Consider the following 25,763-nt stretch of genomic DNA (forward strand, 5'->3'; position numbering starts at 1 on the left):
CAATTATTCCACTCTTCTCGCATGTGATCTTTTTTGTTCAAATAGACGTCTAGTGGTTGCAATATAGAAGTTAAACCACCTGGTATAACAGCAATTTTTGTGTTATTTTTTTCTAGAAGACTTTTAGTATTCTCAGTTCAATGACTACGAAACATATCCCATACCAATAAACTGCGTTTCTTCATTATACCGCCTGGTCGTGTGTTCCACACATTATTTATTAATTTCACACCATTTTCATCCATCCATTCTTTTTCATGAAAATGTACAAAAACACCTGAAGGATATTTTATCTTAGGTTTAGTTTTACATTTGAAGATGATCATTGGTTTTAACTTGGTTCTATCATCCAAATATGACAACACAACCATAAACCTTGTTTTTTTTCATTACCTGAACTTCGAACTAGCACACTCTTACTACCTTTAGACTCCACTGTTTTATTGCTTATCATATCAAAGCTCCTAGGAGTTTCATCCATATTTCCAATATTTGACAATAGCAATTTATGTTCTTGTCTCAACTGAATAATAAATTTATGGAAACTGGTAAGTTTGTGTCAAGATCTGCTGGTAGTTTTTGAGCAATTTTCATTTTTTGTCATATTACCAGATTTTGTCTGTTCATAAAACGATTACACCATGCTGAAGTAGCTTGAAATTCTATACTTTCATCCAGATTCAATCTTGACCTTTTAGTGCATATGCTCTAATCATATTTCTTGTAACAAGATAACCATTCTGCCTTTGTTCGAATACCCATTCTGCAATGAACCCCATTCTCACCGCATATTTTTTTCTTTGGCAATTTTTTAAAAATATCTTCTTTCTTCCTCCATTCTCTTATCATCTTCTTGGTTATGTCGAACTTTCTTGCAGCAGCACAGTTATTAGTTTGCTTTGCCATTTCAATTACTCTTATTTTAAATCGAGCTTCATACTTTCTTTGTTTTGTTGCTGGTTCCATGATTTTAAATGATAAAAATTTAATAATCCTAAAATTTGTAAAAAATGCAAAATTAATTAATTAAAATTGGGGCTAATCACTTTTAATTAGAGTAATTCACATAAATACTAAATCTATGCTATGCAAAAAAATAACGGATATGCATAGATATAAAAATAATGGATATAACAACAATACCTAATGTTGCATTAATACAAAAAAGAAGAAATTGGGGGGGGGGGTCATCTTATAAAACCGACAGAAGCTTAAAACCTAAAAATAGTCTAAAATTTAGGCCTCATCTTACACGCCGGTCGTTCTATATGCCGACATATATGGTATATCAACCAGGTGTATGCAACGTGGTGTACAGTGCTACTACTACATTGGATGAAGAGACAGAGGTGCATGAACATAAGGTTGAAGAGCTGTTGCATAACATGGATAAGAATTCTGAAATAGGAACAGAGGGAATATCAGCACATATCTAAAGGAATTTTCAGTCAAATTGGATAGGCCTTTGATATGTTTGTATAACTTGAGTCTCAGCTCAGGAAAGATACCACAGGAATGGAAAGAATGCATGATGTTTCCATTACACAAGGGTGGTGCAAAAAAACCGATGTGTCTAACTACCACCCTATCAGTATATCTGGTGTGTTGGTGAAGATTTTAGAAAAGTTGGTAAAAACTCACAAACAGAAATGGGTAGAGAGAGATAAGTTATACTGTGCAGGGAAGATAAGTTATGAGTGCAAGGAACAGTATGAGCTTACTGAAGAGATTTAATGTTTTAGCAATTTACTCATATTTTATAACAATACTACGGCCAAGTTGGATAAAGGGAATGGAGACTTATGCTGCTGGATTTTGCTAAAACATTTTGATAGGATACCACATGAAAGGCTGTTGCATAAACTGGAGAATATGGGATTGGAATATAAATTCTTTACTTGGATAAGTGGATGGTTAATAGACAGGTACCAAAAAGTGGTGTACAGTGGCTGTTAATCTTCCAGATTTAAAGTGACCAGTGGTGTATTTCAGGGTTCAGTCCTTGGACCACTGTTATTCAATCTATACATTAAAGACATTAGGAAGGATGTAAGAGGAGATGTTCAATTATTTGCTGATGTTGCAAAGATAGGCAGGGCAATCAGGGAAAAATTACTGATAAACACTATACCACTTTCTTATATGCTACAAAAAAAAAGCGAAGAGGCTATGGAATGTTAATCGTAATTATTCAAAGGACCTTTGAATAATTATGATGTTGAAGTGAACCTTGACATGTATGGATGAGGAAGTTATTTTGCCTCTTTACAAGGCCCTGATAAGACTGCACCCAGACTACTGTGCACAGACTTGCTCTCCTAGGTTGTAAGGGGATAAAGAAGCTCTGAAAATGGTGCAAAGAAGAATTACAAATATCATATTGGGATTATGGAATTAAGATCACAAGGGCAGACTGATAGTATGGAAACTACAGACTCTGGTTGAGAAGAGAAAGGAGCAATATGATAGAGATCTATAAACTTATGAATGGATATTATAGGACAGTGTTTCCCAAATTGTGATCCAAGGAGACCCCCAGGGTTCCGCAGGATAGTTTATTTTCATTAAACTTTATCTTATGTTGTTCACACCTAGCCTAATTGATATGTTCATATTCTTCCAAATATCTCCATTTATAACAGTATTGCATTGTCATAAATGATACATTTAGTGTTGTAAAACTGTAATTTATTACTTCACCTTTATGATATGTAAAATATAAAAAATTTCCATTTTTGATTTTATGAGGGCCACGGTGAATTAACATTCGCTACAGGGGGTCTGTGACATCAAAAAGGTTGGGACACACTGTTATAGGATATCGTCTGATGAAATTTTCCATTATATGAAATTTGGGAAGAAAACACAGGACAATTATGTACTTAAGAAATGGGTAAGAGCTACATTTTTCTCTGTTGAAGTAGTGAGTAGTGAAGTAGTGAGGTATGATAATTGGCTTGGGTGATATATAGCCAGCTTTCCTCAATTAGTCCTTAAGGAGGTCTCAAATAATAATGTCACAGAGAGAAACAAGATGCATTACAAGTCAAATAGTATGCCAAAGTATTATCACTAATTTGGTCAACTGTTACTATATTTGCCTGACCTCTAGTAAGGGGGGGGGGGGCCATTACATCAGTGCTACATCCTATTTAATATAGCTAGAGCACAAATTCATATTAACCTTTACAGCAATAGATGTAGCCTGATCAGTATTTAAAATAAGAGATGAAGTCTGTTATTATAAATTATGACCAAGAGCCTGGAGTAACTACAGTCCTAATTATTATGATCTATTAGAACAAAAAAGTTATGCGAGTTGAATATGTGCCATCCATATTCTTGAGATTTTAATAATAATAAAAATGATGGCAGCCAAAAAATTGTTTCTCTATGTACTCTCTAGATGAACTTAATATGAAGGTTGAAATGTCAGGAGACTGCTAACATGTTGAATGTCAACATGTTAGCAGTCTCCATACTTTTACCAAAATGAATGCTGATCACTGTGTAGTATTAAAAGAAAGGCTACTCAAACTGGATTTTATTTTGTCATACTAGAAAAGGACCTGAAGGTTAGATGAAACACAGAATAAGAAGAAATTAACTTTTGTAGTGGTTTGTACAAGTGAAGGAAATTTCCAGGTTCTGCTCAAACATAGTCTCAATAGCAATCCTACACACCAATTGCACTGGAATTTTCCTTCTCCAGGCTGGAAAAGTACACGAGTTAATTCATCACCAGAACAAACACCATCAGGTTTGGTCTGTTGCACTATCTGGTAGACTTCCTAGATTTCCTTCTCAAATGCAGTGTGAGTGACAGCTTTGCGAGTGCACCAAACACGTTGTAGAGAATCCTAAACCTTTTCAGTTTGAGGAGGTAATGCAAAAGTTCTGTTGACCAGTCACTAGGTAGTATTAGAGACCAAATCTGAATAACACATCAAGAGGCTTCTCAATCAGCTAGTAAAAAAATCAAATGCCACTTACACTGTTTCTGGAAAAAGTTCAGTTATTGCTGTACTTAGGGGAAATTGTCAAAGCTATGCAATGAACTGAGCTAAGTTGCTGTATGCGGAAAGTATGCTTGTGAGTCATTCACTAGCACTACAAACTCCTCTAAGTCCTTATTAACACAAATCAATATTAAAAATTTCAATAACGCATCACATCAAAACAACCTCTCACAAAAACATCGCATAAAACACATATCTACTCCACTAATGTCCATCTTCTTAACATCATTAACATGCACCATCATTCACAGAAATAACAACCTGTTTTTAACAGAAACTCACAATTGAGAGCATCAACTACTGCTATCCATCTTACTTTTTCAAACTACACTCTTTCCATCATAAAGGTGTAAACTGCATTTGTTATATCTCAAATCACATATCAGAGAATGGTAAACTTTGAATGTTATAATTTAGTTTAATCCTTTATCCAATGTGAGCAAACAAAGTTTGCACCTGAAAATATCTTCAGGACTGAAGCAAGGCAGTGCAACTGTTGGCAACTCGAAGCAAAGGTGGACCAAGCTCTGATCACTCCTTGTCTCAGTATCTCCCACCATGTCCTTGCAGACATGTATAATGCTAATGCATTGAGGGAAGGGCTACTACCCAGACCGGTTTCGACCTTTATTGAGGTCTCATCAGTGGGAGGCAGACCCAGAGGTGGTGACACTAAGGCAGAAGCAATGGAGAGGTCATATTTACCTATACCTTTGCTCTGAGTTGCCAACAGTTGCACTACCTTGCTTCAGTCCTGAAGATATTTTCAGGCGCAAACTTTGTTTGCTCACACTTGGATAAAGGATTAAACTAAATTTATTATAGTCTAACCAAGTGCAAAATAAACTTCAAAAACATTGAATGTTCTTTTTACTATTTTGATCGTTCAACAATTTCTTGCTTTGCTCATCATTTGCTGTCTCTATAATTCTCCAAATTCTCATAACCATTGTGATCTTGTCCATTATTTGTTGTGAAACTTTATCATCAACAATCATAATACATAAGCAGTGAAGTCTTTCTTGGGTATTCTAACATTCACAACTCGAACTGTTCCCATTTTCCAATTATAATGATCAAGCCAAATCAGAAGTTTATAGACCTAGTAATGTGGATGGTAGTGAACCTGAAATGTAGATGTCAACTCTAATCTTTGATTTACCACTGATGGTAAATCAAACAATAACTTCATCCAAGTCTCCCTTCCAGCTGAATGTCCCCAACCAGCCATTGTCAATTTCATGTCCTTTAGCAGTACAAAAGTGCCAAATAGGATAGCTTTCATGGTTTCCACTCCTTTCATAGTAGTGGATTATATTACTGTTTTCATCGTTGTAATCAAAACAATAGCTCCAATGGTTTGAGCTATCTCACAGGAATGAACCGTAAAACTAAAAAAAAAAATTAAATCAGACTAAAACAGTCAAGTGTAGAAAAACTTCCGTCTACTCAAATGGCAATTAAGCCTTCTGGTCCCATGCTAAAGACAACAGGGTGCAACTTCAGTCAATCCATGTTTCCACTGCTCTCACAACCAGATGTTACTATCACAGCATCAGCCAAAGAAGAGATGACCCTCTGGCATTATTCTTCTCCTGAAATGATAATCAATGCAAGGTATTCCTCACCTCACCAAGAGAAATAAAAATAAAAAATCCCTCAAAGATCAAAACTGGTGTGGGTAGTGATGCTCCCTTAATGTATAGCATTATACATTTCTGAAATTAGGTATGCTTTGAATTATGGAATATTAAGGCAACTGAATAGAAGTCATCAGCCTCTATACAAGCCACCTAGTCGTGATGATACTTCACATGCAAATTTATTTGCTTACACTCGGAAAGGATTAAACAAGAATATCTTGGCAGGTATAATTTACCTTCTTCAGTTCTTCCACCAATCAGGCAGGCAGGGATGCAGAGGTAACTGCCATTAGCAATAACCTATCACAGATATTCAATCTCCCTACCAGCATATCTGATAACCTCTCTAATCTGTCAACAAATTTAATCTCTTCTTAACCAGTTTGCCTTCCAAATAACCTTATCCAAGTCTCCTTTGTCATGGAACAACCCCCCCCCCCAATTGTTCTCAGTTTCATATCCTTTGGCACTACAATGGTGCCGAAATGGGATGACTTCTCCTCCTTTCCATGATCTGACTAATGCTTCTGTTCTCCTGATCCAAATACCTGTTCAGATTGAATAACAGAAATCATCCTCACAGAAATAGACTTCATTCTCTCATTCCAGCCAAAATCTTAGCCAGCATCTAAAACTTATTTTTCAAAAAAAAATATGCCAATGCAGTACAAGAGGAAAAAACGCAGCATACCACAAGTTGCTCGACATCAAAAGTCCAGCTGCTCACTCCTATGTCACAGCTCAACAGTTGTATAAAAAAATAAATAAATAATAAAAAACAGCAAATCCAAATCAGATTTTGAAATGGCCAAATGCTGCAAACTTGCACTTGTCCAAATGGCAGTGGAGCCTTCTGGTTCCTTGTCAAGGCCACTGGACAACTTTGGCCCACTACTCATGTTTCCACCACTCACAAATCCAAATGCCGCCATAGCAACTTCATCCCAAAAGAAGTGGACATTTCTTCCTCAATAACCTGTCACAAACAAGAATCCAATCCTGCTAGTATCCCACCTGCAGTGTTAAAAACTTGTGCCCTATAATTAACACCTATCTGATATTGATTCTTCACTTTACTCTATTCAACAGACATCTACCCTGCAGCATGGAAGCAAGCTCACATCCAGCCCATTCAAAAGAAAGATGGTTAAAGTCAGCCAACAAACTACCATTCAACTGCTCTCACTTCTGTTCTCTCAACAACTATGGAAGTTCATAGACAATTTCTGCATCACCTGGAGACACATCAACTAATTAGTGGTCAGCAATATAGATTCCACCACACTTGATCCACAGCTAATCTTCCAGCCTTCATCACTTATCTTCGGACTTAAGACATGGAAAAATTCAGAGAAACTGATGTGGTCGCACTCAACATTTCATAGGCATTTTGATCACATTTGGCACAGGAGTTTACTAACAAACTGCCACTCTATGGTTCTATCTTCCACTCTCTGCGACTAGATTACTTTGCTTTCTCGCTGGTTGCTCACCAAAAGTTATGAAATGTTTCTTCTCCTCAGATTTCCACACTAAGCCAGGAGTACCCCAGGGTCCTGTACTTTCATACACTCTATTCCTCCTGTATATAAGTAACCTGCATTCACATACTTCAAGTCCTATCCACAGCTTAGCAGATGACAGCACACTCCATTCCTTTTCATTTGACAAACCTTATAGTGCCCAACTGTTAGATCCTTCAGGACATTGGTCATCCACCATGACCAACATCCCAAACTCTGATGTAATGGAGTAAGGACAAACTTATAGACATCATTGCCCCCAAAACATAGTCGTGTCTAATCTCTCACAAGAAATTTCTAACATCCTTTCCTCTAATCATCAATAATACCTATGAACTATATACATGAATTATTACACCTCCAACCCTTCCTAGCACAAACACCTCCACTGTAGCTTCTGCAGCTGCAAAATAAAACTGTACTTTTCTACTCAAGACACTACTTTCACCTCTATACAACTGCAACTCTATTAAAATCCCTAATCCATCCCACCATAGATTATTGCTCATACATTTGGGGTGGTGTACCAAAATCCTCTCTACAAGTGCTTGATGCTATCCAGAAGACAGCAATCCAGTTAATGATTCCTCTCTTACAGATCTACTTCAATCTCTCCCTCTCTCTCTCAAAGATGTTCAGTTTTTTTCTTATGTTTGTCTCACAGATACTTTCATAGACAGTGCTCTGCTGAACTGTCTACTATAATTTCTCCACTTTCCTCTAAAAACCATAAAAATAAGAGCTGTTGCTAACCAACACTCATTTACAGTCCAGGTCCAAACTCAAACCAACTTCTCTGCCTCCATTCTGTGGAACAGTCCCTCAATCTGTCTTCCCCAAATACCACCACCTTCAGCTGTTCAAAAGAAAATAATAGTCAACAAATTCCTCCTTTCTTCTTACCCTCTTGCCTCCAACATAGTGCTGCTATGCTACAGGTCTTACAATCTGTATGATATTGATATCCTAGTAAGTCTTGACATCACCTCATTGTTCACTAACATAACCTTAAATGACACCTTATTACTGTTAAAGTTTTTCCCTTGATAGTATTGACCATTTTTCCTTTGCTATTCATTCCAATTATTTCTCTTGGAAGAACAAAATTTATAATCAGATAGAGGGGTACCTCTATGGGGCCTCTCCTCTCTCCCCCTTGCCAATTTTTTATGGAAGATTTTGAAAAACAAGCTCTTGACTCAGCCCCTCTCAAACCTTCTATTTGGTTGAGATATGTAGATATATGTCTTTTCTATTTGATCTCATAGCCCAGAGAGACATAAGATACTTTTCTGTCACTTCAATAGCATTCACCCAACAATCTAATTTACTATGGAAAAAGAAACTAATAATAGTCTGGCCTTTCTAGACACCTTGGTTACCTGCTTACCTAATGGTAAGCTGTCCTTTTCAACATATAGGAAATCCACTCATACCAGCAGATACATTCACAAACTTTCCCATCATCCTCCCCTCTCAACAATATGTTGCCATAAAAACACTCACCCATGAAGCTTATAACCTTTGTTCCAATGAGACCTCCCTTGCAACAGAAGTCAATCATATACACCAATGGTTTTACTTTACTATCCAATGGTTACAGTTACCACAATATCAAAAAAAAAAATATTCATTCACCCAATCCATGACCTTTTCTTCAGAAAGATTTTAGTAATACTATCACCATCCCCTATGTCTGAGGCACATTAGAAAAATATCCAGAATCTTAAAGAAATACCATCTTTGCACCACTTTCAAGACCCACTTAAAACTAGCTGTCCTTATCTGCTTCACTAAAGACAAATTCCCTCCCTCTCTCAGTTCCAGATGTCTATAGAATTCCTTGTTCCTGCAAGTTGACCTACTATAGACAGACAGGAAGATCAGTTACCATCCAAATGGAAGAACATAAAAAATACATCTGCAGTCATGACTATGGTCAATCTGGCCATGCTCTGGATACAGCTCACAGAGTCAATTGAAAAAAGACCATCATGCTCCATCACAGTAAACTGAGAAGAGAAAGGCTGTTTTTTAGAATCTGCTGCTGATCTTAAAAATCACCCTAATTTAAATAAATATGGTTGCATAAAATTCCCAAAATTTGGGAAACATCAATACTTTAAGATACCAGTTTATATCCTAGGCCACTGACTGGTGTCCATAGAGGGCACCCTACCTAATTAGGACTAGTCTTTCTTCCATGTGTTTCAGCTGTGCTGCCTTTGTGTGTGTTTGTGTTACATCTCATTTTGTATTCCCTGAAGACATTTCTGTAACTGAGACGAAATATTGGAAGTATTAAATACTTCTTTTAATCATTTCCTAGTGCTGTTTCATTCCATTCAACTTTTATCATGAGTTTTTCCCAGCACTTATTAACACATGGATATTTCACACCAAAACTAACAATACATCACTGATGCAAAACAACGACAAATTCAAAGAAAGAGAACACAAAGCAAATACAACAATCAATTAACCAACAAGAGCAAGTTTGGTCTCACTTGCTCTTGTTGAAGAATAATAGAAGAATAATATGAAATATATAATAAATAATCTATTATATTCATAATCATTTAACGACAGGAATATATAATAAATCATAATGCAATCATATGGACTGATATCAGGCCAGTCTAACCACTTCAGAACTTTCTTTGAAGGGATGCTGATATTTATAAATGCTTTTTGTGGAGAAGGTAAGCCTCATTCCAAAATATTTAATCACTTATAATATTTCAAAAAAGATTAACCTCCCTACTGGCCGAGGTGGATGAAATAGTGAGACCAAACTGCACTTCTTATCCATGTTATTCAACGGGTGTTACAGAATCGTATACAGATTTAGCTGGACGTCTGTAGACATCATGGCAAGTTTGGGGGGGAGGAGTGTTAAAGCCCAAAACCACACTCCTCCCCCCCTCCAGAACAGAGACTACACCATCTCTATTACCATCCCACATATCCGAAAAACTAACAAAAATCTTAAAAATATACAACCTTGTAATTCTTACATATAAAAAATTAATAATTACCTTATCTGCTCACCCAAAGCACAGTTCCTAGACCAAGCAGGTGTCTACCCACAGAATCACCAAACACAAGGACTACATTCGATTCCACCACTACTGTGGTGGAATTAGGGTTTTGCTCACTACATCTTGGACATCCACAACAAGATACAATGGAAAAAGGCCCCTTATTCCACAAAAGCAAATTTAAATTTTCTCTTAAGACTTTTTTAAAATCGAGAGGCATGAAACTAACACAAATTTGGGAAGCACTTGTCTTTAGAACTTCAGCCAAACAGCCAAGAACACCAATCCCAACTCACTAGGGGACTATTTAGGACTTTAGACTTGCTTTTGTTGTTCTGCTTTGGTCTTTCCTATCTTATGTAATATGCACAAGTTGATTTATTCATCGTTCCTTCCCTGATACAGCAATTTGATTGTCAAAATATTGGACACATTAAAACACTGTAATTAATATGTAATGTGCATTGTAACTTCCTTACTACAAACCTTACTACTAGACCTGTAGTTGACCCTTAGCATTCAAGACTGCATGAATAGACAAGTCTAAACGGAATGATCACTTAAACAGAACTGGAGTAAAAAAGTGGGTAAAACAGGTATTTGATATCAAAATCATAAGAAAAGACAGAGGAAGACCAAATTACAATATCTTACAAAACCAGGACACTGATAAAGATGAGGAAAAACTGTTGACAGGAAATTATTAATAATGTAATCTTAATCATGTAGTACTGTCATAGTATCTACATGCTCCTTGAGGGAACATAAAAGGAATTTGATGATTTATTTATGAGACAAAAATATTAAATTATTAAAATATAAAACATTTATTAAAAATATGTTAAAATTAAATTTTCAAATAAGTTTATCAAAAAACATTTACTTTAATGAAATTTCAGCTGTTAAAAGTGAGAAATCTGGGTGAAAAGTGCTGCCTAAAGCAATACCTCAGCTAATGCTCTGGCATATAATACATACCATTAATAATGACTGTCAAGTTAATCATTAATAGCAAAAGATCAAAATAAGTATCATTAGTGATAGAATGTAAATATATTAGTGAAAATTTAAGTTTTCTATTATAATGCACAATAAGATAATACAATACAAACAATATGAGTGTTGATGAATTAGTAGGACTTAATAATACATGTTATACAAATAGTAATCTCAGCATTAGTTACTCAATGGAATGTTAAAATACATCAAAATATTTAACAATCTTATAATACAAGCATTTACAAATGTTTGTATTATAATAATTATTACAAGGAGTCACACAAACTCACAGAAACATACCTTCAGTGTTGGTCGGACTACCTCCTACAAGACAGAACAATCATGCATAAAAGAGAATGCAAGGCATTAGACAGTGATTCACATAACATTCCAATATGCAACAATAAAATAAAACATGTGTGTATGTATGTATATATATACACACACACACACACATTACTATTATTACTTATCAGTCAGTTATTATATAACAAGACTATATGTGGGATTATCTATTTTTGGTAATTATCTAACTTAAATATTGTAAAGTTTTTTTAATTTATTATTATTATTATTTTTTTATTTTACATGATATGCACATTACAAGCAGTAACTGAAATGCCTTAACTTACCCGCTGAACACTGTGAATGATAAGTGTACTTTTATTAGGTGCTCCAGCTTTGTCAAGAGTTCCTAGCTGTTCAAGTGCAGCATTTGCTAAATCAGCTTGATTTGTTACTAAATATTTTTAAGAAACAAATTTCTATACTTTAATTTCAAAATGTACATACTAAATTTCAATAATTATTACATTTAAATTTTAATGAATTAGTTAAAAACAATATTGCAAATAATGATACAGAAGCTGATATACCTAGAAATACCTGAAACACCTAGAATAGTGTTACCCAGTGTTTGTGGCCACAGAGAACACACTATGATTGCACACCACCATCACCTTAAAACAAGGCAAAAGCAAGTTAAAATTGGAAAGAATGGTTCCATGATTATAAAGGAAATTTCCTTCAGCCATGTCTCAAGAGGCAGCCTTATCTTGAGCAGTAATATTTTTCTAATGCAAAATCAATTTTTGAATGAAAAAAATTCCAAATATCTAGATAAGTCAATTTAATTTATTTATCAGAAGAATAATCAGAAGAATAATTTTCTCCAATGGTGGTTTATATTAAAAAATAATTGGAACAACCAGACTGATATGTTTTACCAGAGGACTGAATGGTTTCATCAGAATCAAGCATTTTTCTAATTTATTACGTAACAACAATACTATATATGTGATACTATATATCATTGGTTATATAACATTATCCACAGATGTCTAAGGACTCACTGAGAGGCCACTCTACACCCCACCATTCCTATCCAGCACCACACCATCCACTGTCTTCACTACACCATCTACCACACAGTATATTTTTGTATGTTAATGGTATATTCTCTGGGTGATCCATATGATGATAAACCTAGCTACATATATATATGAGATTAATAACTCACCTCTCATCAATAAAAAGAATCAAACTGGTCTTCCCTCCTCTCCAACCAAAGAAGAATGATGGCTTGCCCATCATTATTCCAACTGCAAGAGGTACTATTTTATATATATATATATATAGGAACATTCATATGACTATAACCAGAATACGGTGAACACAAACAGTAAAAAGTCAGCATGATAAAAAATATAGTATTAGATAGGATTTCAATACTCAAATCATTTGCAAGAATGTGCCATTGTTACACACACTAGTACCCTTCTTTGCAGATTTGGTTAAACATAGCTAGGACACAATCACACAGAATAATCTTCATGGTTTATATTCAAGTGTACATACAGGACTGAATAACATCATAGACCAGGAGATTTTTCTATCTCGCCATAAGAGCAGTTCAAGATTTCTGAATAAATTCATTCAACCTCATGTCATTTGTTGAAAAATCATTGGATTAACTCGGTGGTTCTTAACCCGGGCAGTAGCATCCTCCTAGGGGCACTGTGAATGCCAAAGGGGACAGTAAACTGTTAGAGGAGGGTACTAAGCGTTATAATACTACTATAGTACGCCCACCATTTGTAGATCACTGCTTGGTGTTTTGCCAAGAATAGTCGATTCATGCTGAAGGGGAGAAAGAAATGAAGGATGTACGAACTGGTTGCCAACATGCGAAATCACGTGCTTTCTTGTCTGTCGCTGTACTAGTAGTAGCTTGATTTTTGTTGTCACTTTTTTGCATTTTTTTTTATTATTAATTTGTATGATGGATCCAGTAGTCAACAAGTTCCGTTGTTAAATGTTTCAGTAGCTCTTGCAAAAGAATATTGAATAATGTGCTGACATTCTGCGAAAAAGAATCATTAAAAGGCAATCTCCTTGTTCCCCTTTCTCAAGTCATAAAACGTGCAAGTGCGGGCTTATCGGGGTTGACTGTTAAAAGAATTCATAGGGAATCAAAAGGTGAAGGTAAGCCAAAATTTAAATCTCCTAAAAAAAGCGCCAGAGAAAGAAAATCATCAAAACCGAAGCTTTGAATGATTTTGATGTAGACGTTATAAGAACTATTCACGAATTTTACGTGGTCAAGAAAAGAGTGCCAACTGTTCTGAAATTGATTCCTGTGCTTAAAGAAAAAATTAATTTTCCTTGGAAAAGAGAAACTTTAAGGAAAATACTTCATGATTGTTTTAAAAAGTCTCAGAATAAAAGGAAACTTATCATGGAGCGAAGTGACATTGTTTTATCTAGAACGCAGTATTTGAGAGCAATATGATGTTTCAGGGAGGAGAAAAGACCGATTGTGTATCTAAATGAAACTTGGATCGATAGTAATTTAACGTATGGAAAATGTTGGAAGTCTAAAGAAGAATGTGGAGGGCTACAAACTGGAAATGCCTCGCGCTGCATAATAATTTTGTGTGCGGGTGGAGAAATGGGTTTTTTACTGAATTCAAACTTACTATACAAAGCCAATTCAGCTACTGGAGATTACTAAGGGCAAATGAATTCTAGCAGAAGAAAAACTGATTCCAAACCTTCCTAAAAATGCTGTTGTTATAATTGATAATGCTTCATATCACTATTCGATTAAACAAAGTTCCAAGTTGGTCTAATACGAAGCAAGTTCTTATGGATTGGCTCTCTGCAAATAACATTTCTCATTCCCCAGATCTGTGAAAAATAGAATTGCTTAATTTGGTCAAAAGAAACTCGCCCACAACTAAACTTAATCCAACACGATGCTCAAAGAGCATGGATTTCTAGCTTTGAGGCTACCACCATATCATTATGATATTAATGCTATTGAGTATGTTTGGGCAGAAGTGAAAAGTTTCATTTGCCATCGCAATGTAACTGGGGATATTGATATGTTGAAACTTTTTAAGCTTTCAGAACAGGCGATTGAAAGTATTACAGTTCAAAACTGGGGAAAATATTGCTCTCATGTCATCTCATTGGAAAATATGTATTGGGCCAGAGACGGAATTATCGAAGAATTATGCAAACCTTTGGTGATCAGTTTAAGTGAAAGTGATGGCGATTTGGACACCGATTCAGATGACTATGAAGATTAAAAGGATTTGATCATGGTATTTTTTTCCAACCTTTTTTTTGCATGGGTTTGTTAAAAGAGTCACAACAAGTCATAAATAATTAATCGGTTTAGGACATTAAAGTGTCTCAGTTCTCTCAACTGTAAGTTTAGAATATCTAAGTTCATTTGAAAAAAAAATTCTGTTTTTCTGTATAATAATTTTTATTTTATAGAAAACTTTCTTAAAAATAAATTTTGTTAAATTTTTGTTTTATTCTATATCTTTTTTTTAATTTTGTTAATACTCTATGTACATTTTTCCAACTGTTATACAAGCAAACTAGTTACACTTTAAAAACTACAATGTTCGTAAAAGAAAAGCTAAATTTTCCGACCTGTAATAATAAACAAAATCATCCCAGAAGACTGATTGATTACCCAATTATCGGAATGGATTCTCCTTTTTGGACATGCACAGAAGTGTCGAAGGGTCTCTAATTTGTGCGCGAACTATAATATAATATAATAAAAGCAAAAAAATTCCGTATTTAACCTACATCCTATTTATATTGTATGTTTGACAACACCGTTCAGAATATTGTATGTCTAACAATACTGTTCAAATTTATTCGCTACTTATTTTTTAGAATTTTTACATTAAAAGTTAAGTAATTGGGCTTCTTTTTGGTCTGAATTTTCTACATTGAAAATAATTAATTTTGGCTATTTTTTAGCAGAATTTACTACTTTTATAAGCTTTATCTGTTACTTTTCCTAACACCTATCTGACAACCCTAGTTTGTAGTTTACATATAGCCCATGGTATCGTGTAGTGCACTTCACTGATATTGTGCAGCACTGTAGCGCATTAAAATGAGTGAAAAAGGAAAGTGTCGCCAATATTCAAGTGAATATTTAAAATATGGAGTTATTCTGTCTATAAATAATGAGCAGTTACCAACGTGCTTAATACATGAAAAAACTTTTTCAAAGGAATGAAGCATTCAAGAATGATTGAGCATTTGAGAACAAAGCTTCCAAATAAAGCAAAAAAGGATGTGGAGTACTTTCGATATTATGGACTTTACAACCGTGTTATAAATAACTATTTTAATTTCCCGATGTTTCAACCTTCATATTAAGGTCATCATTGGAGTATATACAAATATACAAGGAGAAGCTGAGTTAGATTTCACACAGTAAGCTAAAGAAACAATGATTTGATCACCAGTTATTCTACTAGCATGACCTCTAGTGAAAACAAAAATACAGATAAAATTACAAATTAATTATTTAGAAACTACATCAAAGCTAAATTTTAAGGCTCTACCAATCGACCAACCTTTGCTGCCGGCAAAGGTTGGTCGATTGGTAGAGCCTCTGCTACTAATGGCTCAGTTAAGTAAGTTTGAGCGCGGTTAGTAGTTGGAAGGAAGGGGACCAATCGTTCGATGCTGTCGGCACACTCTCCCTTGATGAGTCTTTGGACTCCCTGGAGGTGTCAAAATAATAATAATAATAATAATAAATTCTATTTAAGATAACATGAGAGAAACATTCTTTCTAATAGTTTTCTTACAGTAACAATGATGCCTTATTTTTAACATTACAATTGTTATACAGTGGTACCTTGGATTGCGAGTAACTTGGTCTGTGAGTGTTTCGCAAGACGAGCAAAAATTTTTAATAAATTTTAACTTGATAAACAAGCAAGGTCTTGCAATACGAGTATTACCTATACACTTTGTCTGCTGAGCGTCACGTGATCACAAGCCTCTCGGGATTATGGGTAGTAATCGTCTCGCATTCTCAGTCTCAATCGGCATACCTCATTCGTATAGTCAACATTCGTGCTAGCGTTGTGACCACATGTGTGTGCGTAAAGCTTTTTTTTAATTTTGTGTCCAAATGTAGTGCCTGTTCTTTATTAACTGTGCTACGACAATGGCCCCAATGAAGAAAAGGGTTGAAAAGGAAGGCGGTAAGAAGGAGGAGATGATTATGGTGGAAGTTAAGAAGGAAATCATCAGGAAGCACAAACAAGGTATGCAAGTGGTCGCCATCGCAAGATTTTATAAGAAGTCTACGTCAATGATTTGCATGGTATTAAAGAAGAACTAAGGGGGGCTAGATGTAACAAAAAGGAGTCACGAGAGTATCAAAGCAACAGCCACATATTCTAGAAGATGTAGAAAAGTTGCTTTTGGTGTGGATAAACGAGAAGCAACTAGCAGGTGATACTGTGAATGAGAACTTGATCTGTGAGAAGGCAAAGGCCTTGTATGCCAACCTCTTAAGTAAACTGCCAGGTACGTCTACAGAAAACAAAGAAGGCTTCAAGGTGAGCAGGGACTGGTTTGATAACTTTAAGAGGAAAAGTGGCATCCATAGTGTTGTGAGGCACGGAGAGGCTGCGATTTCAGACGCAAAGGCAGCTGAGGCGTTCTTTGCTGAGTTCCAGAAGCTCATGGTTTCCGAGTGTTACCTGCCATAGCAAGTTTTTACTTGCAATGAGACGGGGCTTTTTTGGAAAAAGATGCCAAAGAGGACCTACATTACAGCAGAAGAGAATGCAATGCTCAGTCACAAGCCCATGAAAGGCTGTCTCACCCTCTTGTTGTGTGCTAATGCAAGCGGTGATTTTAAAGTCAAGCCCCTGCTCGTGTGTCATTCTGAGAATCCACGAGCCTTCAAGAAATGCAAGGTGCAGAAGAGCCAGTTAAACGTTATGTGGAGGTCCAACAGCATGGCTTGGATCACTCGTATCTTGTTCGTTGAGTGGATTAACGAGGTCTTTGGTCCTGCAGTGAAGAAATACCTTTTAGAAAAAAAAATGCCACTCAAAGTCTTGCTGGTTATGGATAATACTCCTGCTCATCTTCCAGGCCTAGGACGACTTACTGGAAGAATTCTAGTTCATTAAGGTCGAGTTTCTTCCTTACAACACTACTCCATTGCTCCAGCCCATGGATCAGCAGGTCATTTCAAACTTTAAAAAGCTTTACACCAAGGCACTATTTCAGCGATGCTTCGAGGGTGACCGAAGGAACTAATCTTACCCTTTGAGAGTTTTGGAAAAATCATTTCCACATCGTAAACTGAGTCAAGATTATCGATAAAGCCTGGGATGGGGTAACCAAGAGAACCCTTAATTCTGCTTGGAGAAAACTGTGGTCTGACTGTGTCAAGGGGTTTGCTCATGAACAGGAGCTGCCAGTTGCCAATGAAATTGTGTCCTTGGGGAAGACCATAGGACTGGAGATAAATGAGGACAACATTCAAGAGCTGGTGGAGGAACATGGCCAGGAGTTTACCACAGACGAACTGATGGATCTGCATCGCGAGCAACAGCAAGAGGTTATGGAGGAGATCTCATCTGAGGAGGAGGAGAAAAAGATGGAGACATCCCTCTCTTCAAATGAGATTAGGGAGTTGTGTAAAATGTGGGAAACAGCGCAAAATTTTGTAGAAAGCACCACCCGAGTAAGGCTGTGGCAGTGCGAGCAATGAATCTGTTTAACAACAATGCAATGTCATATTTCCATGAAATCCTCAAAAGGAGGCAAAAGCAAGTATCATTGGATAGGTTCCTTGTTAAAGTCGCACAAAAAGAAAACGATTCAACAGATAGCAGTGATTCCATTAGTGACAATGAAAGTCATCCTACCCAATACAATTACTGTAATATGTAATTGTAATGTAATTAATAAATTCGATTACTTTTATGTATATTACATTTAAATAATAAAAATATAAAAAGGTATACATATATATAAGGTATACAAAGGTATATGTATTTTGTATTAACCAATTTTATATGAATATTTTTGAGTTCTGGAACGAATCATCTGAGTTTCCATTATTTCTTATTGGGAAATTAGCTTTGATATATGAGTGCTTTGGATTACAAACGTGTTTCCAGAATTATGCTCGCAAACCAAGGTACCATTGTATTAGATTTAGGATTATATACAGTCCTGTTTAGTTGACTTTTGGGGAGAAAGGTTCCTTAGGTAGAATATGGGATTTTTAGCCCAACATTATTGTTCAGATTGGGGTGGTTGATAAGAATCTCACAGGCTTCTTTAAATTTGCATTCATACCATGTTTTGGTGTGAGGTAAACAACTGGTGCTTTTCCAGTTAATTTTATGTAAAGTGTTCAGGGCATGATCAGAGAGGCCAGGTTCACCATAGTTATATTTAATGTGTCGTTTATGTTCCTTTTGTCTGATAGGAATTGTGCATCCTGTTTCCTCCATATATGATAGATTACAGGTGCAATAAATACGGTATACTCTAGGGTGGGGCAGCGGAGGAAGTGGGTCTTGGATGAGTTGAGTAAGCTTTTTAATTTTGCAAGAGGTTTAAAGGTGGCTTTGAGGTTGTATTTCTGTAGTATTCTGTTTATTTTATCTGATGACCCTTTAATATAAGGAATGGTTATAGTTTTATTGTAGTCTGGTTTATCTTTGTTTTTTATTGAGGTCTTGTAGAGAATTTTGTTAATAGTGTTTTGGCTGTAACCATTTTTTAGAAAAGTATTGCTGATAACTTTGTTTACATCACACCAAAACATGGTATGAATGCAAATTTAAGGAAGCTTGTGAGATTCTTATCAACCACCCCAATGTGAACAATTATGATGACCTAAAAATCCCAAGCATATGGAAAGCACATATTCTACCCATGGAACCTTTCTCCCCAAGAGTTAACTATAAACAGAACTGTAGATAATCCTGAATCCTAAATCTAATATAACAATTGTAATGTTAAAAATAAGACATGATTGTTACTGTAAGAAAACTATCTATAAGAAAGAATGTTTCTCTCATGTCATCTTAAATAGAATTTAGCTTTGATGTAGTTTCTATATAATTAATTTGTAATTTTATCTATTTTTTTTAATTATTTTTTTTTCTTTATTTTTTCTCACTAGAGGTCATGCCAGTAGAATAACAGGTGATCAAATCATTGTTTCTTTAGCTTACTGTAGGAAATGTAACTTAGCTCGTCCTTGTATATTAGTATATACTCCAGATGATGACCTTAATATAAAGGTCGAAACATCAGGAAATTAAAATAGTTATTTATAACACAGTTGTAAAGTCCATAATTTCTAAAATGAATGCTGATCACCATGCAACATTAAAGGAAAGGTTGGTTACAATACAAAGTAACTAACAAAAGAAGGGACTTGTGCCTTACAAACTTTCAAAATTAATTGGCAAATGTGGAAAGTCACATAATATTGGCGAAACCCATCTTATCGGCTAAATGAAGTTTTAGATATGATGATTGACCCAGGTAAAAGTAACATTATGTTGTCAATTCCTCTCAGCAATAGCTCAGTATCAACAAGAATTGACAAAATGCAAAGGACATTGGGGAAAAAAAAACACTGTGATTTAAAAACCATAGAATTTTCTTTGCAACTCGATGAGACAACTTTACTCACAACCGAAGCTTTGTTAATGGGCTACATGCGTTATATAAATACTAATGAAGAAATTATTGAAGAGTTTCTATTTGCTGAACAACTAAAAATTTGACACAAAAGGTTCTACAGTCTTTCGCTATTAAAGACTTTAATGCTAAAAACATTCCTCTCACAAATATTATTGCGTGTGCAACTGATGGAGTGCCAGCTATGATTGGTCGTGGATTTATAGTACATTAAAAAGAAACATGTTGGAAGTTTATTTTGCACTTGGTTAGACTATATTAAATTTAGTTTAATCCTTCATCCAAGTATAAGCAAACAAAGTTTGCGCCTGAAAATATCTTCAGGACTGAGGTACATCCGTTGGCAACTTGTAGCAAAGGTGGACCAAGCTCTCATCGCTCCTTGTCTCAGTATCTCCCATAATGCAAAGCACATCTCCTTGCGGACATGTATACTGCTATGCATTAAGAGAAGAGCCACTACCCAGACCTTTATTGAGGTCTTCTCAGTGGGAGGGCAGATCCAGAGATCACCACCTTACCTCAGTCCTGAAGATATTTTCAGGCGAACTTTGTTTGCTTACACTTGGATAAAGGATTAAATTTATTATAAAAAGAAACAGTTCCAAATATCTTTACAATTCACTGCATTCTTCATAGACAGCACTTAGTTGCAAAACATCTTAGCGGAGACTACATAAGACTTTGGATGATGTTATTAAAGCAGTTGAATAAAATAAAAGCCCAGTCATTGAATACCTGAATTTTTTCGGAAACTTTGCCATGAAAATGAAGAATTTGAACGTCCTTCGCTTCACACTGAAGCAGATGGCTCTGAAATGGAAACTGTCTGCAACGCTTTAATGATTTCTATGGTATATTTTGGAATTTCTTAATTCACATGATAAGAACGTGTAATATTCTAAAAAAAGGAAAAGGGTGACATTGCATATCTTTCCGATATTTTCACCAAATTAAATGAGGTTAACATCAAGGTGCAGGGAAGCAACATGAATCTTATTAAACGAAAGGGAATTATAAATGCTTTTATCAACAAATTAACATTCCATAAGCAGAGTATTGCAAGATGAGATTTTCTGCAGTTCCCAAGTCTACAAATAATAGATGATTTAATATTAGATACAGATTTGGATTGTTATTGTTCCCATCTTCTGATACTGAAAGAAGACTTGCTAATCAGATTCAAAAACTTTGATGAGCTTAAAATACCAGATTGGATCATAAATCCATTTCTTTCTGATGCCACTTCTCTTCATCCAAATTTGTGTGAAGAATTTATCGACTTAAAAATGAGTTTGAAGCTCAAGTACAATTCCAACAGCGTGGATACAAAAGATTCTTGCCAAACATGCAATTTAAGTATCCTCAGCTTTGGCAAGAAATAAAATTACTGTTCATTGCTTTTCCCTTCATACTTGGTCAAGAAAGGATTTAGCGGCATGGTACAGCTTCCAGGAATGACCTCTTGTTTCTACCCCTCCCCCTCCACCATTCTATGAAAAACCTCTTCGACATTAATCCTATAACATCCCCTTACTAACTTGTATGTCTCTATCGTATCACCCCTCTGCCTCCTATCCACCATACTGTATATTGCATTTTATTATCTTTCCTTCATACTCAACTTCCAGAGACCAGAAACTACCTTAGTCAATTGCCTCTAAACCCTTTCCAATATTTCTTCATCTTTTTGAAAACCAGGTGATCAAATTTGTATACAGTCATCCATATAATACTGAGGTCTCATCATTAGGACAAATGTCAAATATTTTCCACATACAAGTACTAAAAAGGTGTATTGATGTGAAGTCACTTCACACTTATGCTTACACTTGGGTATAGGATTAAAACAATAGTATAACTTCTTGGCAAGTGTAATATGTTTGGCCAAGTGGATAGCATATTTGCTCTCTTCAACAGGGTGAGGATGTTCAAATTCCACAACTGGAATGGATATTATAATTCTTTAGGTAGGAGATGCATTTCACCAGCCAGTATGAGACCACATCATGCTTACTGGAGGCCTGAAGTGGTTTGAAAAAGTTTCGTGTTTGGTATCCAGAGGCAGGGTTTCCAGACAAGATAAAAATTAATAAATATAATTACAGAATTAATAAAATAAAAAAAATAAAAAAACAGAAAAAGAATAATTTCATGGACGGGAATCACCTAAAAATAAAAGCAAAAGGAATATACATGAAAACCAAGTGGAAAAACTTTTCACAACAATCTCTCATCTAGTATATTATTATCCTCTCCCTCCCCAACCACCACCAATGGAGTCAAAGACTCATCACGGGAGGTCCCTTTGTCACACACACAGCTCATCATACCATGCCTTAAATACATTCAAATTCTCTGCAGACACCACACTCTCAAGCAATGCATTCCAATAATTCAAAACTCCCAATGCCAAAAACCTGCTTCTCACATCCTCTCACGCCTTTCTTAAACAGCTTCCAGAGATAATCTCGTTTCCCTCCCTACCCTCATCTCCAACCATTTTATGAAAAACCTCTTCAATGTTAATCCTATAACAACCCCTTACCAACTTGTACATCTCTATCATATCACTCCTCTTCCTCCTATCCATTAAACTGTAAATTGCATCTTATTAACCTTTCTTCATACTCAATATTCCAGAGACCAGAAACTACCTACTTTACTCAACTGCTTCTGGATCCTTTCCAATATCTCTTCATCGTTTTGAAAACCAGGTAACTAAATCTGTGTACAGTAATCCATATGCAGCTTAATCAAGATGTTATACAATGGAACCAGAATCTCCTCACTTGTACAAGTCAGTGTCCTCTGCATCACTGCCAGAATTCATTGCGTTGTCCTCACAATTTTGTGATGGACAAAATTGCGAGGACAATTACTTCCTCTGCCTCCAACATATCCCCACCAAGTGTAAATTCTACATCCCATCTTTGTTTTCCAAATTTCCCCATTCATTTAGAGTATTCATGGCTTCTTATAAGACCATATCTGCTCAACTCTTCATAGTTTTTCCCAACTTTTCATCATCTGCAAACAACTGAATATCCCTGGTAATTAATTTACGGAATTAACAACGCATATAAAGTATATTAATTAAAGATAACTTTAATGAATCACTTCTATATTTCGGCAATGTCACATTGCCATCTTCAGGAACATAAAGATATGGTATGTGCACTAAGGAACTAACAAAGCAAATGAGGAAGAAAGTAAGAAACTAATTTTGTTCCTAAAGTCCTAATGGTGCCCTCTTGCGGGCTAATTTGGTAGTCTTGGCAGTTGGGCTGAAGTTCTCATAATGAAAGTCTCCCAAATTTGGGGCAGTTTCATGCACCCAAATTTGTTGGGGTTAGGAATGTTTTTTAGAGCTGTTGAAGATTCTTTGAATAATCTTTCGTATTTAAACTTGCTGCGATGGATTATTTTTGTTTTCTTCCAACGAATTTTATGGTGGGTATCTAAGGCATGGTCTGCCAGCCCAGAGCGGCTGTACTGGTGAAACCGGATGTAGTCTTGGTGTTCTGAAATCCTGATATTTGTTGTTCTGCCTGTTTGGCCAAAGTAGGACAATTTGCAGCTGCAAGGGACCTGGTATACACCAGGTAGGTCTAGGGGAAGTGGTTGGTCTTTGGTAGAGCGGATAAGGGATGCCAACTTTTTATATGGTCTGTAACAGGAAGTAAGGTCATATTTTTTGAGGATATTAGTTATTTTTTCAGAGGTGCCCTGGATGTAGGGGATAGTGATAGACTTGGTGTAGTCTTTATTGTGGAGGGGGGAAGGGGGTTGTGGTTTACAGGTTTTTTTGGGGTTATAACCATTGGCTAAGAAAGTGTTGAGGATGTGGTTTAGTTCCATAGTCAGGGCCTTGTCATCTGAGCAGATTAATTTTGCCCTGTTATATAGTGTTTTTATCACCCCATATTGTTGTGAGGGGGGTGGTGGGATTGCTGGTGAATGTATCTGCTAGTGTGGGGGTTTTCTGTAAACAGAGAAAACCAAAGATCCATCAAGCTGGCGGGTGATTAAAGTGTCTAGGAAGGGGAGGGTGTTGTTTTCCTCTTTTTCTAAGGTGAACTGGACTCTGGGATGTTGGTTGTTTAAGTGTGTTAGGAAGGAGTGGAGTGTGTCTGAGCCATGTAGCCAAATAGCAAACACATCATCCACATAACGAAGCCAAATAGTGGGTTTTTGTGGGGTGGAGTTTAAGGCTTTCTCTTCAAATGTCTCCATAAAGAAATTGGCCAAGGGTGGGGAAAGTGGTGAACCCATGGCTGTCCCCTCTATCTGTTTGTAGAACTTTCCTTGCCAAACGAAATAGCCTGAGTTCATTGTGAACTGAAATAGGGCTGAGATATCGGGAGGAAACTTGGCGTGGATGAGCTCAAGGGTTTCTTTGAGTGGGACATTAGTGAATAGGGAGGAGACGTCAAAACTGACCATTATGTCAGTGTGTTGGAGTGTGAGGTTTTCTATACACACTTAAACCTAACAAACTTAAACAACCAACATCCCAGAGTCCAGTTCACCTTAGAAAAAGAGGAAAACAACACCCTCCCCTTCCTAGACACTTTAATCACCCGCCAGCTTGATGGATCTTTGGTTTTCTCTGTTTACAGAAAACCCACCCACACTGGCAGATACATTCACCAGCAATCCCCCCCCCTCACAACAATATGGGGTGATAGAAACACTATATAACAGGGCAAAATTAATCTGCTCAGATGACAAGGCCCTGACTATGGAACTAAACCACATCCTCAACACTTTCTTAGCCAATGGTTATAACCCCAAAAAAATCCAAAAAATACTAAAACGTGTAAACCACAACCCCCCTCCCCCCCTCCACAATAAAGACTACACCAAGTCTATCACTATCCCCTACATCCAGGGCACCTCTGAAAAAATAACTAATATCCTCAAAAAATATGACATTACTTCCTGTTACAGACCATATAAAAAGTTGGCATCCCTTATCCGCTCTACCAAAGACCAACCACTTCCCCTAGACCTACCTGGGGTATACCAGGTCCCTTGCAGCTGCAAATTGTCCTACTTTGGCCAAACAGGCAGAACAACAAATATCAGGATTTCAGAACACCAAGACTACATCCGGTTTCACCAGTACAGCCGCTCTGGGCTGGCAGACCATGCCTTAGATACCCACCATAAAATTCATTGGAAGAAAACAAAAATAATCCATCGCAGCAAGTTTAAATACAAAAGATTATTCAAAGAATCTTCAGCAGCTCTAAAAAACGTTCCTAACCTCAACAAATTTGGGTGCATGAAACTGCCCCAAATTTGGGAGACTTTCATTATGAGAACTTCAGCCCAACTGCCAAGACTACCAAATTAGCCCGCAAGAGGGCACCATTAGGACTTTAGGAACAAAATTAGTTTCTTACTTTCTTCCTCATTTGCTTTGTTAGTTCCTTAGTGCACATACCATATCTTTATGTTCCTGAAGATGGCAATGTGACATTGCCGAAATATAGAAATGATTCATTAAAGTTA

General features: G+C 36.2%; 1 protein-coding gene across 5 annotated transcripts in view; it reads right to left on the minus strand.

The window, feature by feature from the left end:
• LOC150097846 (uncharacterized) overlaps positions 1 to 25,763 on the minus strand; it is a 452,334-nt gene that overhangs the window by 143,112 nt on the left and 283,459 nt on the right. For 4 of the 5 annotated variants that reach the window (XM_090406149.1, XM_090406148.1, XM_090406146.1 and 1 more), the window contains 2 exons: positions 11,858 to 11,964; positions 11,526 to 11,549 (listed from right to left, as the gene is read on the minus strand). In XM_090406149.1, the coding sequence (XP_090262275.1) occupies positions 11,526 to 11,549; positions 11,858 to 11,964 (131 nt within the window). The remainder of the gene's footprint in view (positions 1 to 11,525; positions 11,550 to 11,857; positions 11,965 to 25,763) is intronic. The other variant, XM_090406147.1, reaches the window with a different exon arrangement.

This window comes from Typopeltis vanoorti, chromosome 16 (genome assembly GCF_054136105.1).
Source record: "Typopeltis vanoorti isolate ZY-2024b chromosome 16, IOZ_Tvanoo_1.0, whole genome shotgun sequence".
Taxonomy (NCBI): Eukaryota; Metazoa; Arthropoda; class Arachnida; order Uropygi; family Thelyphonidae; genus Typopeltis; species Typopeltis vanoorti.